This window comes from Muscardinus avellanarius, assembly GCF_963383645.1.
Source record: "Muscardinus avellanarius genome assembly, chromosome: 17".
In the NCBI taxonomy this organism is placed as follows: domain Eukaryota; kingdom Metazoa; phylum Chordata; class Mammalia; order Rodentia; family Gliridae; genus Muscardinus; species Muscardinus avellanarius.
Genome location: NC_137803.1, coordinates 33,614,523 through 33,627,471, shown reverse-complemented (window position 1 = coordinate 33,627,471; position 12,949 = coordinate 33,614,523). Strand labels below are relative to the sequence as shown.

The 12,949-nt window shown below is 35.4% G+C and overlaps 1 protein-coding gene across 1 annotated transcript in view; it reads left to right on the top strand.

Annotated features, from left to right (window-relative positions):
• The window catches only part of PIK3C3 (phosphatidylinositol 3-kinase catalytic subunit type 3), a gene marked incomplete at its 3' end in the record, with an annotated part of 144,730 nt that overhangs the window by 79,282 nt on the left and 52,499 nt on the right, over positions 1–12,949 (top strand). The window contains exons 18-21 of the mRNA XM_080714697.1: positions 589–658; positions 2,726–2,790; positions 4,535–4,619; positions 6,485–6,559. Coding sequence (XP_080570823.1) covers positions 589–658; positions 2,726–2,790; positions 4,535–4,619; positions 6,485–6,559 — 295 coding nt within the window. The remainder of the gene's footprint in view (positions 1–588; positions 659–2,725; positions 2,791–4,534; positions 4,620–6,484; positions 6,560–12,949) is intronic.

Sequence of the window (12,949 nt, the reverse complement as noted above, 5' to 3'; positions counted from 1 at the left end):
AGGAAAAAAAAAAATTATTCAGTTTCCCCAAGTGCTTCCACTGCCTCTTATTTTTACTCAACTCCCTCCTATTACACCTGAGGCTACTACCTCTCCCATCGCTCCAGCATGCCTTCCTCCCCCAAGTCGCACCCCTGAATTGGGGAATCTAGGTTAGTGTACTGTTTACAGAGAAGTATTTGTAGAATTCAGTTACAGTTCTAGAAAGTGTTCAGTAAACTCCACTTAACCTTGAACATAAAATTTTTTCTACACTTCAGAATGCTTTTTGTGATGAATGTGAAAGACCATTTGTTTCATAAAAAGTTTTTTTCTAAATTTAATTTCTCTCAATGCAAGGTTTAATCACTTCTAATAAATATATTAGGTTCTTTTTAAGGAAAAAAAAAATCCCATCCATGTCTTTGGCTTTTAAAGGAACGTGAAACTCTTACTGCTTATTAGAAACTTAGGACAGATTGAGTGGATAAAAATTTGACATCAGAGATTAGTCAATTTATTTTGATGATATAAGTTAATTACTTTAGTTAACCTTAGATTAGTGTTTCTTCACTATTTGCCTAATGTATTTTATCTTCTGTTCAAAAGCTATTAAGGAAAGAAAATTTAGATCTGAAATTGACACCTTATAAGGTACTGGCCACTAGTACAAAACATGGTAAGTTTATTTTACATCACAGTTGTTTATTTTGATGTCTAATGAATATGCTTTTACTCTTCTAATTGAAAATGTTTAAGCCTGTTAGAGTTGAACTTATTTGTAGCCCCGAAGACCAATTAAGCTAACCTTACTTCCTTCTCTCCTTTCTCTTTTTCATTTTTATTTCTTCCCTTCTATCCTTCCTTTCTTCTTTTTCTTTTATCTTTTCCTTCTTTTTTCTTCATTGTCTCCTTTTTTATATCTTTACCCATCTTTCTCACTTTTTTCTCTCCTTCCCTTACTCCATCTCTCTCTCTCTCTCTCTCTCCCTCTCTCTCTCTCTCTCTCTCTCTCTCTCTCTCTCTCTCTCTTTCTTTCTCCTCCCTCCCCCTTCTTCTCACTCTTTCTTTCTCTCTTCAAATTATAACACAGTACTGGTAGGAGAAAAATTTAATACTTTTAAGATGCAATTATTTTGCATTCAAATTGTTTGTAATTCATAATTTCTTTTAGTATGTGTCCAGAACCACAAAGCTTTGTATTGTGCTCTGCTTACAAAAGCTACTCAGCAAATGATGTTATCAACCGATGGCGTGTATGCATGTGTATATACCTATCGATGCATATACATATATTTAGCCTGTAAGTCTTTCTGAGATAATCTCTGTAAGTTTAGTTGAAGTTTTCCTAAGAATGCTAGCCTAATGCTTATTAATTAAGAATTCCATATTCTTATGATATGATAGTCATTTCTTACTGTAACGGAGTATAATTAGCATGCAGGTTGTTATATCTTAAGATTCAGGAATCAGATATGATTGCTTACAATCTTGAAATACTACTTCTCATTCAACTTGGATTTTTTTCCATGTATTTTTTTGTTTTATGTTCTCGTCTCCAGACTTATCACACATTTTCTCATTCTCTTGCACACTGTTCTCCAATTCATTCTGGTTGTTTGAGGGATTTATACCTCCCGCTTATGTCATTTCTATGAAATGCTAACTATTAGACAAATGGAACCAGTTCAAACTGTGTTGGGGATAATATTGCAGGTGTGTGTGTGTGTGTGTGTGTGTGTGTGTGTGTGTGTGTGTGTGACCGAGGATTGAACAGTTACAATTGACCAGGGCTCAATTGTAACTCTGAGCTAAATACCCCATTCCGATTTTTTTTTTTATTATTTGGAAACAGAGTCTCACTTATTTGTGACGGCCTCGTTAAGTTGTCGAGGCTGGCTTCAAACCTGCTCAAACCTTCCTCAACCATCTCCTGCCTCATCCACTCAAGTACTGGGATTTCAAGCATGGACCACCACGCCCGGATGATATTGCAGATATCAAAATTGTTATTTTTGTACAATTACTATCTAATATAAAACTGCAGAGAGAAGAAAAAAATTTTTTCTTGCAATACTAGAAATTGAACCTCAGGGGCATTCTACCCCTGAGCCACACCCCCAGCCCTATTTTATATTTATTTGCAAACAGCATTTTGCTAACTTGCTGAGGCTGGCCTTGAACCTGTTATCCTCCTGTCTCAGCCTCCCAAGTACTGGCATACACCACCATGCTGAAAGAAGAAAATCTCGATGATAGATGTAAAAAGTTTTGTCTATTACTTTGTTTCCTCATGCTCAGTAATAAAGAGTTGCCTTGAGAAACATACATCTTAATCAACTTTAAAAGCAAAAAGCTTCCTGGTAGTGTTATGACATCAGTGCAGGTATAAAATTAATAGTGATCAGAAACCTTTTTAAATTATTCAGATATTATACATTACAGACTGATTTTTTTTTTTTTTTTTTTTTTTTTTTTGTGGTGGTGGTACTGGGATTCATGGAAACCCTTCTACCTCTGGGCCACACTCCCAGACCTATTTTTATATTTTTATTTGGATACAGGGTTTCTTAAGCCAGCAAGGCTGGCTTCAAACCTGTGCAGTCTTTTTGTCTCCGCCTCCCAAGCATGGGGATTTACAAGTGTGCACCACCATGCCTGGCGTTGATGTTATATTTAATAGAAACTTTACTTCTGTCGCTTGCCCACTAGGTATGATTAATGCAGTGTGTTCATTTCTATGTAGGTTTTATGCAGTTCATCCAGTCGGTTCCCGTTGCTGAAGTTCTTGATACAGAGGGAAGCATTCAGGTGGAGTATTAACTTTCAGTATTTGCACAACTCCTGTATATATTCTTGGTATTGAAACACTAAGCCTTTATGAAGAATATATGGAGTTGAAATGATAGTCTCCCTTTTCCACCCTTTCTTCTACAAGTTTTTTTTTCTCCTTGAGATGTAAGCAGTTTTCATAGTTGGAAGCTCTTCTGTTAGTATATTTAGATGGTCAATTCTTTGAATTGAATAGAAGATAAAGAGTTAATTGGTGAACAAATTTTAAAAATTGATTAAGTTTATGGCTGTATTATATTCCAAAGTAAAAAAATATTGTAATTCATTTAACCATTAGTTGGCGACCATTTTGATTATATCCAATTTTTGGTGTTATTCAGAACAGTGCAACAGTGACATGCTTGTATAACTATATACATTCTGCAATTTTAAGATTCTTAAAAATTATTATTTTATTTTGAAATAATGTGCTCAATGTATCTTCTCACAGTAAAGGTACCTAGGAGGTCTGTGCATGAATTTCTGCTGACTTTTCCTGTGTCTTCTTTTTGTGTCAATTCTTTGTATATTCTTTCATTGAAACATAGTTTAGTCATGTTACAGCTGAATGTTGATTCATTATCAATTGTCTTGAAGTCATTGTTTCATAAATTTATCAATTCTGTAATTATGATCTTATAAAATGAAGACAGTGATAATTTCCATACTGATTCTTGGTTCTATGTCCAGTATAGAGTCTCTAAGATAGATACAGATCCTTTCTCAGACATACGTGGTCTTCAAAAAGCTGAAAACAGAGCCAGGCAGGTTGGCACATTCCTGTATTCTCAGAGCTTGGGAGGCTGAGACAGGAGGATTACAGGTTCAATACCAGCTCTGGTACTAAATTTAGCAAAGACCTTGTTTCAAAATAAAAATTAAAGTAGTTCTGGGGTGTAGTTCAGAGGTAGAATACCCCTTGATTCAACTCAGTCCCTAGTACTATAAAAAAAAGCTTAAAACAGAATAAACCCATTTTTTAAAAATATGATAGTTAGCCGGGGAGGATGGCGCACACTTGTAATCCCCGCGCTTGGGAGGCGGAGACAGGAGGATTGTGCAAGTTCGAAGCCAGATTCGCTGTTTTAAGAGACCCTGTTTCCAAATAAAATAGAAAATAGGTCTGGGAGTGTAGTCTGGAGGTAGAAGGGTTTCATCCCGCCACCAAAAAGAAAAAAAATGTTAATTAGCCGAGTGTGGTGGTGCACGCTTGTAATCCCAGCATTTGGGATTACAGAGGATCGCGGTTCATGGACAGCCTCAGCTACTTAGTGGGGCCCTCTGCAACTCAGTGAGACCCTGTTTCAAAATAAAAAATAAAAAATTGGGCAGGGGATATAGCTCAGAGGTCAAATGCCTCTGGGTTCCATCCCCAGACCCGCAAAAAGAAAAAAAAAATATGTTAGTTATACTTTCAAGTCATATGCTCTGTGTTTTTCTTTAACATCTGGATGTGAAAAAAGAGATCAGATGACTAACTATATGTTACATGTAATATGATTGATATATTAGTATAAATTAAACACTGTTCTGATTTTTTTCCAGACTCTTTGGATACTCTGTTTACTCTGTTGAACCAGTACCAGTCTTTTGCTCATTAAGCATCGGACTGTTTTTTGACTAAGTTTTAGACAGGCACTTACTGACCATCATTTATAGTTTCAAAATGTCTCATTTGTTCAACTGTATTGAATTCTTAAACAGATAAATAATGTCTTTTCAGAACTTTTTTAGAAAGCATGCACCAAGTGAGAATGGGCCAAACGGGATCAGTGCTGAGGTCATGGACACTTACGTTAAAAGCTGCGGTAAGTTGCTTAAGTCACTTTCTGTATCTATGTTTGAATAAAGAAAAGTTAGTATCTGGTATAGTCACACATTATCTCGTCTTTGAGGCTGTTAATTTTCTTGTCCATTTCCCTGTTTTGTTTTTTATTTATTTTTATTTTTATTTTTTTGCCATACTGGGATGGAAACCAGGACCTCCAAACTACATCCCCAGCCCTATTTTTTATTCTTTATTTTGAAACAGGGTGTCACTGAGTTGCAGAGGGCCTCCCTAAGTAGCCGAGGCTGGCTGCAAACCTTCAATCCTCCTGTCTCAGCCTCCCAAATGCTGGGATTACAAGTGTGCACCACCACTCCCAGCTTCATATCCCTGTTTTTGAGTAACAGACTAAGAAGAAGAAAGTCTCAGAAGTAATTGTGCTTTAGCTAAAACATAAGGTGAGCTGAGAGTACTGTTTTAAGAGAGTACCTCTTGTATTATTTTGGAGTCAGTACTCATGGATCATTCCTAAAAATAACTAAGTATTGGCATGCAGTAGGGGTTGATTTATATTCTTTCATCATTATGCCAGTCTTTATGAAGTTTATATTCCCAAGGATTACTTTTTTTAAATTAATTATTATTATTATTATTATTATTATTTTTTTTTTTTTGCGGTACTGGGGATAGAACCCAGGGGCATTCTACCTCTGAGCTACACCCCCAGCCTTACTTTTTTATTCTTTATTTTGAAACAAGGTGTCACTGAGTTACAGAGGCCTCCCTAAGTAGCTGAGGCTGTCCATGGACCTGCATTCTGTTTCAGCCTCCCAAATACTGGGATTACAAGCATACACCTCCATGCAAGGCAAAGATGACTTGTTATTTTCTTGAAGTATTCCTTTTGATAACTAGATTATGTAAGGGAGGATTACTGTAGGAGTTGATGTTAAAATTGAGCCCTGAATGGTATATGGCATATAATAGTAAATATCCTATTTAGGTTAAATCCATATTTATGCCTATATTTAAATAAAGAATGCTGGAGGGAATAAGGAGTCTTGTTTGACATTTAATAATTATATTTAACCTTGCGTATTATTGTTATTATTATAAGAAGTTACTTTCTTATACAGTTTTTAAAAATTTCCACATCTACTCTGAAGTAAAACTTCATACTTTTTTGGACCTCATCGAACCTGAGTCAAATACATGTTAGTATTTATTGAATTTGAATAGGTTGATTTTGATCCTTAACAGATGGTCTAATGTTTCTGCATATGAGCTCAAACATGTTTTTGTAAATACTATTATAATACTGTAGTTTTATACAAGCTGTTACAGTTTTACATGTTTGCAAGTCATACTGTTTCGGTATACAAATGTGAACTTAATAAGTGCCTTTACTACTCAAGTGAGTACATTTAATTTTCTGTCTTCTGGCACATCAGGACTCTTTCTTTATCAACCTTTTTTTAAAACCCTTTATTTATTTCCATTATCTTCTAGGTAACACAGCTATGAAATTATGACATGATTGACAGTTTATTATGTGTAGTTTTGTAGATAATTCTTTTTCAATGGCATATTTAACATGTGTTCAACTTGAAGTGAGAAATGCTAGACACATGTTATAATTAAGGTTCTTGAAACTAATTTAATTTTTTCATACAAATAACTTATAATTTGACAAAATTCTGTTTTTTTTTCCATTGCAAATGGAAAATTCTTTTGAAATTCAAATCATAGACTACTTAGACCCAAAGGAGATTACAAATTCAAGAATTTAGGTGAAAAATCAGAGACAGGAAAAAGCAAATTGAAATTGAAGTGGCATTAATTGATTTTAAAATCAGTGGAATATATAACCTGCTTCTTATTTTCTTTTTCTTTTGTTCATTGCAGCTGGATATTGTGTGATCACATACATACTTGGAGTTGGAGACAGGCACCTGGATAATCTTCTACTAACAAAAACAGGTAACAAAAATGGCATCTAGTAGACATATATTTTATATGCCAGTGATTTTTACTCCAGAATCTATGTATTAGCAAAATAAGTTGCATAAGTAAAGACAAAGCATAGAGGCTTAAACAAGTTGGTACCTTGGAAGAACATTTAGGGGACTCCCATCCCTTGTAAGAACTGCTCTGGCAGTAATTCTGCAGATGATTATCTGGATGCTTCTTCTGTACTTGAAATATCTTTTTTTGTGCAAAGTCCATAATGTATGCAAACAGTTTGGTTTCTTCCTGTGCAGTGCTAGTTAAAATGTTCTTTCTCTTAAAAATATGCTTTAACTTCTATCTCTAATTATTTGCTTTTCCCCTTAGTTCTGTGGAATAATTATTTTTATCCCCTTCCTAATAAATACTTTAGCCCAATATCTTTAAACATAACAACTTCTAACCTTAAAAGCCCTCTATGGCAAACCATTTCATTAACTTCAAATTAAATATCCACTGCTTACTTGAAATTCTAATTATATGTGGCCCTAAAACCTGTTCTTCATCCTGTTTTCCCATCACAGTAAATCGCAATACCGTTTACCCCATTGTCCAAATCATAGAAATAGAAGGTAATCTTTATCTCTAGGCCTTTTTTCACACATCAAACCTAGTAGCAAATCTTATTTACTTCTCTTCCAGAATAGATCATCAAGTTGCCCGCTGTTTGTATTTGCACTGCCTGCATTTTCATTCTTCTACCTTATCTTAAACCACCAGCATATTTGTTCAATTTCAATAAAATATGAACTGTACTGTAGTCACTGGTCCTCTAACTAAACGTCAGACCATTCCTGCCCTTTAGGAAGTGCCCTTGTTTTCTCTTTCTGGGAAAGTTCTTTTCTCAGGTCTTTACAAGCCTGTCTTTGACTGTTGTCTTAGTTCTAGTAGCATTTCCCTAGTAAACCCCATCACTCTCCTGTCTGCAGTAACATACATATGTTGTCCTCTCTTGTTCTCTACTTATTACTCTTTTTTGCTTCCTTTATAGTGCGTATCTCTAGCTGAAGGTATCTTTCTGGTTTAACTTAACATATATTTATTGTGTACCTACTTGATGCTGAGCATACCAACATGAACAGTACAGAAATTCTTGCCCTTATAGTTTGTTGATTGATGATCATCATCTCCCATTCAGAGATCTTGTCCATTCATGTTTCCACCATGTTTCAAGAGCCCTGAACAACAATGGCAAGTGTTCAGCAAGTGTTGAATTAAAAATGAATGGATAGCCGGGCGTGGTGGCACACACTTGTAATCCCAGGGCTTGGGAGGCTGAGACAGGAGGGTTGCACATGTTCGAAGCCAGCCTTAGCTACTTACTTAGTGAGGCTCTCAGCAGCTTAGTGAGACCCTGTTTCCAAATAAAATATAAAATAGGTCTGGGAGCAGAGCCCGCAGGTAAAAAGCCTCTGGATTCCACCCCCAGTAGCACCAAAAAAAAAAAAAAAAGAATGAATATCTCTGCTCTTCTATACAGCTGGGGTTTTCTGGTGGGGGGGTCAAATAATATGTTTCAACTTTTGCAGAAAATCAGAAAATAGGTTTGAAAATCTTTACTTAATTTTATTTCTCACATAAGGATATTTTCTGCTTTTACAGTATTTCTTAATATTATGATAGCCAGAATTAATTTAGTATACTGAATATGTCCTAATTATTAATATTATAACCACACTAACTCACATAATCTAGAATTTCATTTACTCGTTTCAAATTACTATGTGTTTAAGATCATTTGTGGTGGAATTTGTATTTTTGATGCCATGGCTGTGTCCAGACAAGTCAATCTCTTTAATAACCAGGACCAAAGGAACATAACCAGGTTGTTTTGGAGGTTATTAGCTAAAAGCAAATTATATTTATTTATTTATTTATTTATTTATTTATTTTTGGTGGTACTGGGGATGGAACCCAGGCGCCCTCTACTTTCAGGCTATACTCACAGACCTAATTTGTATTTTATTTGGAAACAGGGTCTCGCTAAGTTGCTGAGAGCCTCACTAAGTAGCTGAGGCTGGCTTTGAACCTGTGCAATCCTCCTGTCTCAGCCTCCCAAACGTGGGGATTACAAGTATGTGCCACCATGCCTGGCTAAAGCAAATGATATTTATAAAATGTCATTTATTTATCATTAATTTATTAAATATCATTTTAAATGATATTTATAAAATTATATTTTATAAAATGTCACAGTATATTTGGAGGGAATTGTTCTTTGGGAAAAGATTTTCATTATCTCTCTTTTGGTTGACTAAATATAAGTGTCAAATTACCAGAGTGATTCCATTTATTTCTAGATTATCATTATTTTATAACCACAAGAGAATTCTCTAATTTAAAGAGTAGTATTGTCTTTATTATATTCATGGAGCAAGCATGTCTCTTCCTTTGAAAATTGCTAAGCAGTTTTTGGAGTGATATAACAGAGCTTTTTCTGCTGGTTTTGAGGAGTACTCTCTTCTGTATGTGTTGAAGTATTCTAAGAGCAATATTTGGGAAAAGGGGTCTTTCTCGTGTACTTTTTTGACCCAGGTCTCAGTTAACTTGGTTTATCTGGTAATGTAATTTAAAAATTTCAGAATTAGAAGCTTTAATCTTATCAGTTTTCCACTAGAGGGTGCTCTAAACTTGCCTTTAAGAAACAAAAAGTTAAATGTGATAGATAAGAGAAAAACATTCTTTTTCTTTTCAACTACTGTATGTATGTATGTATGTATGTATGTATGTATGTATGTATGTATGCTTCTAATGCTCTGAACTTTAATATGATGTGAGAACACCATGTCCCAATAATAAAATTATATTAAAACTTAAACATCCCATTATTATTATCTTTTTTGTGTGGTATTGGAGATGGAACCCAGGGACATTGTACCTCTGAGCTACACCCTCCAGCCCTATTTTTTAAAAATCTTTTTATTTTTTGAAGGGCTTGCTAAGTAGCTGAGGCAGTCTCTGTCTCCCGAATGCTGGGATTACAAGTGTGCGCCACCACGCCAAGCCTCCCGTTATTTTTTTACTTAAGTGCTCTATAATTATTTCATCCAGTTACATCATATAGTTAATCTTTTTTTTTTTTTTTTTTTTTTTTTTTTTTTTTTTTTTTGGTGGTACTGGGGTTCCTGGAAGCCCTTCTACCTCCGGGCTACATTCCCAGACCTTATTTTTACATTTTTATTTGGAAACAGGGCCTCCTAAGCCAGCGCGCATGGCTGGCTTCGAACCTGCGCAATCCTCCAGTCTCTGCCTCCCAAGCGCGGGGATTACAAGCGTGCGCCACCATGCCCAGCTAATATGTATTTTTAAAATTTGGAAACAGGATCTCATGTCAGGGAGGCTGGCTTCGAACCTGTGCGATCCTCCTGTCTCCGCCTCCCAAGCACAGGGATTACAAGTGTGCGCCACCACGCCCAGCTATGGTTAACATTTTCAGTCTGATTTACTAGGAAAAATGCTTTCAAATCCTGATTTAGTTTGAACAAAATTAGATGACAAAAGGAAAGACTGATTATGTCAAGACATAGACATGCAATCCATCCCTAAACTTGTAAAAATTTATGATTAATTTTTGTCATTAAGTAAAAAGCAGTTTCAAGCTATATTAATTATATATATGTCCTATAAGTAGACATATGTTTTAAATATATAGCTTATACAAAGTAAATGTTGAATGTAGCTTATGGAAGGAAATATATTTCAGTGCCTTTATTTACAAATGCCTCAAATATGAAGCATGGGCTCATTCTGCCTTTAATCTAAATTTTATGCCATATTAAAATTGCAAACTTTGGATTCTTTTACACAACTGTCCAGTTTTTTGACAAACTGATTAAGCATTTTTAAAAGTATCCGATAACATTATTTCCATTCTTCTAAATAAAACACATTAGTCTTGAGTTTGTCCTTGTCATTTGCCAGTCTGGGAAGCTAGAGTGTGATTCTGCTTTGTATGAAAGTAGTTGTGAATAGTAATCAGAGTTCCACCGTATCAGCCGGCTCCTTAGTGTGAAAGAGCAGAGAAAGGAGACACCCAGATTTCATTTCTCACATGTCTTTTGAGAACTTGCCCTTGTCAAACTGTCTATCCTGTGAATATAGATGAGACAGAAAAGGAGCTGACTAAGAATTCTAGGCATCTACGATTCACTGCCTATAGAGACGTCAAGTCTGTACCACGGCAATATGCTAAAACTCAAACTATGAGTCTCAATTATAGATTTCCCCTGCTCTGTTTGGTTTGGGATATTTTTATTTTGGTAGAAACTTCCTCAGTTTATACAGCAGAGGGTGCTGTGAGTCTACCATAAAAGTAAAAGCATAGACATTCCTTTGTCAGTGCATTGCCATGTGCTCAATTATAGCATTGTTCTTGAAACAAATTTGGTGTGGATGATGTTTTACTTTTTAATGCATGTTGATAGCATTCTTTGGGCAAGTAGTGACAAATGTAAACTGGCTAGGGATGGAAAATTGATTTTGTTTTTTGTTTTTATCTTTTTGTGCTTTTTTTGTTTTTCAGCTTTCCTTAGCGAAGACTTTAAAGTTTATCCAGGGTAATCAGTTGTAGTAGGACTAAACTGAAATGTGGCTTGAATTTATCCCAACTTGTTAAAGAAAGTTTATTTTTGTTTTTAATTTTAATTTAATTTTATTTTTACGGTACTGGGGATGGAACCCAGGGGCGTTCTACCTCTGAGCTATACCCCCAGCACTATTTTTTATTCTTTATTTTGAAACAGGGTCTCCCTGAGTTGCAGGAGACCTCACTAAGTATCTGAGGCTGGTTGCGAACTGGGATCCTCCTGTCTCAGCCTCCCAAATGCTGGGATTATGAGCTTGTGCCACCATGCCCGGCTTATTTTTGTTTTTATTTTTGAGACTTTAAGGCCAGGATAACTGAAAATCTTGTTCATTGCTCGTGTGTGTGTGTGTGTGTGTGTGTGTGTGTGTGTGTGTGTATAATGTACAAATAACTGAAAAACATTCACAGTTGAAATCAGGAAGCTGGGTGTCTTTAGTAATGGAAAATGAGTTAGAGGTCGCAAACATAACCCTTCTCTTGCGTGGTTTGTTAGGGAGAGAAGTAGTGTGCTTTTGTCTATTGTGGCACTTCAGATATGCTTTGAGCCTCTTGTCAGAAAGCTGAATGTTAAGAAAATAGTCATAGCTATAGCAATAGGATATTTATAAAGTGCATCTCCTATCTTGATCTTTATCATTCTTTAGTTTTATGTGAAGTTCATTAACAATGTTTTTTTTAATTCTGAGGAAATTTAATTAAAAGTCAAATTTTGCCTGATTTTGAATGAGTTACTTTGTATATGTATTTTTTCTGGCTATATATATAAAACTGAAACCTTTCTCCGGATGGTTTTGTGAGGATATAATGAGATAATATGGTAGAGTTTTGCTTGGTACTAAGCACATAGTGCATGCCTTAGGGCCAGCTGTTAGGTTTTATTTGTGTCTTTACTTTTACAACTGGAGACAAAAATGCCCTCTTTTTTTTGCCTTATGTAGTTATTGGATTCATAAATTTAGAGATAAGAAAATAGAGCCATGCTTGGTAGTGCATGCCTATAATCCCAGTTTGTGGGAAGCTGAGACAGAAGGATCATCTCAGCAAGTCGTGAGACTCTCATCAACCTAAGGAGATCCTGTTGCAAATTAAAAATAAAAAATAGGGCTGGGGTTGTAGCTCAGAGATAGAATGTTCCTGGGTTCATTTTCCAGTACTGTAGAAAGAAAGAGAGAAAGAGAAAGAAGGAGGAGGGGGGAGGATGAAGAAGGGGAGGGAGGAGGAAGGGACGAAGGATATTTCAAAAGTTTCTTTTTTTTACCCTTTTTATAAATACAGAATCCTTTAAAGCACTGTCTTTTCTGATCTCTTTTGAATGATGCTTTAACATTTTAAGAGGGTTTATAAGAGAAAAAGTTAATTTTATTATTGATTTAGTGTTATCCTTTCCTATATCTTAAAGTATACCTTGATATTTAAAAACTGAAATATACAATGTTTATTTGTCTTATTATTTTCTCAGAGTATAGTATAGTTTATAATATTCAGAATTTTCTTACTTAGAAAGAGCTTGGGCCAGTGTGGTGGCACACACTTGTAATCCCAGCATTCGGGAGGCTGAGACTGGAGGATCAGGGTTCGTGGACAGCCTCAGCTACTTAATGAGGCTCTCCACAACTTAGTGAGACCCTGTTTCAAAGTAAAGAATAAAAATAGGGCAAGGGTGTAGCAGACGCCCCCCACACACACACACAAAAGAGCTTGATTACTATCCTAATTGTGATGCCTTCTTAGCTGTTTGTGTTTCCGTTATTCTATTTGGTACTTTAAATATACTTTAA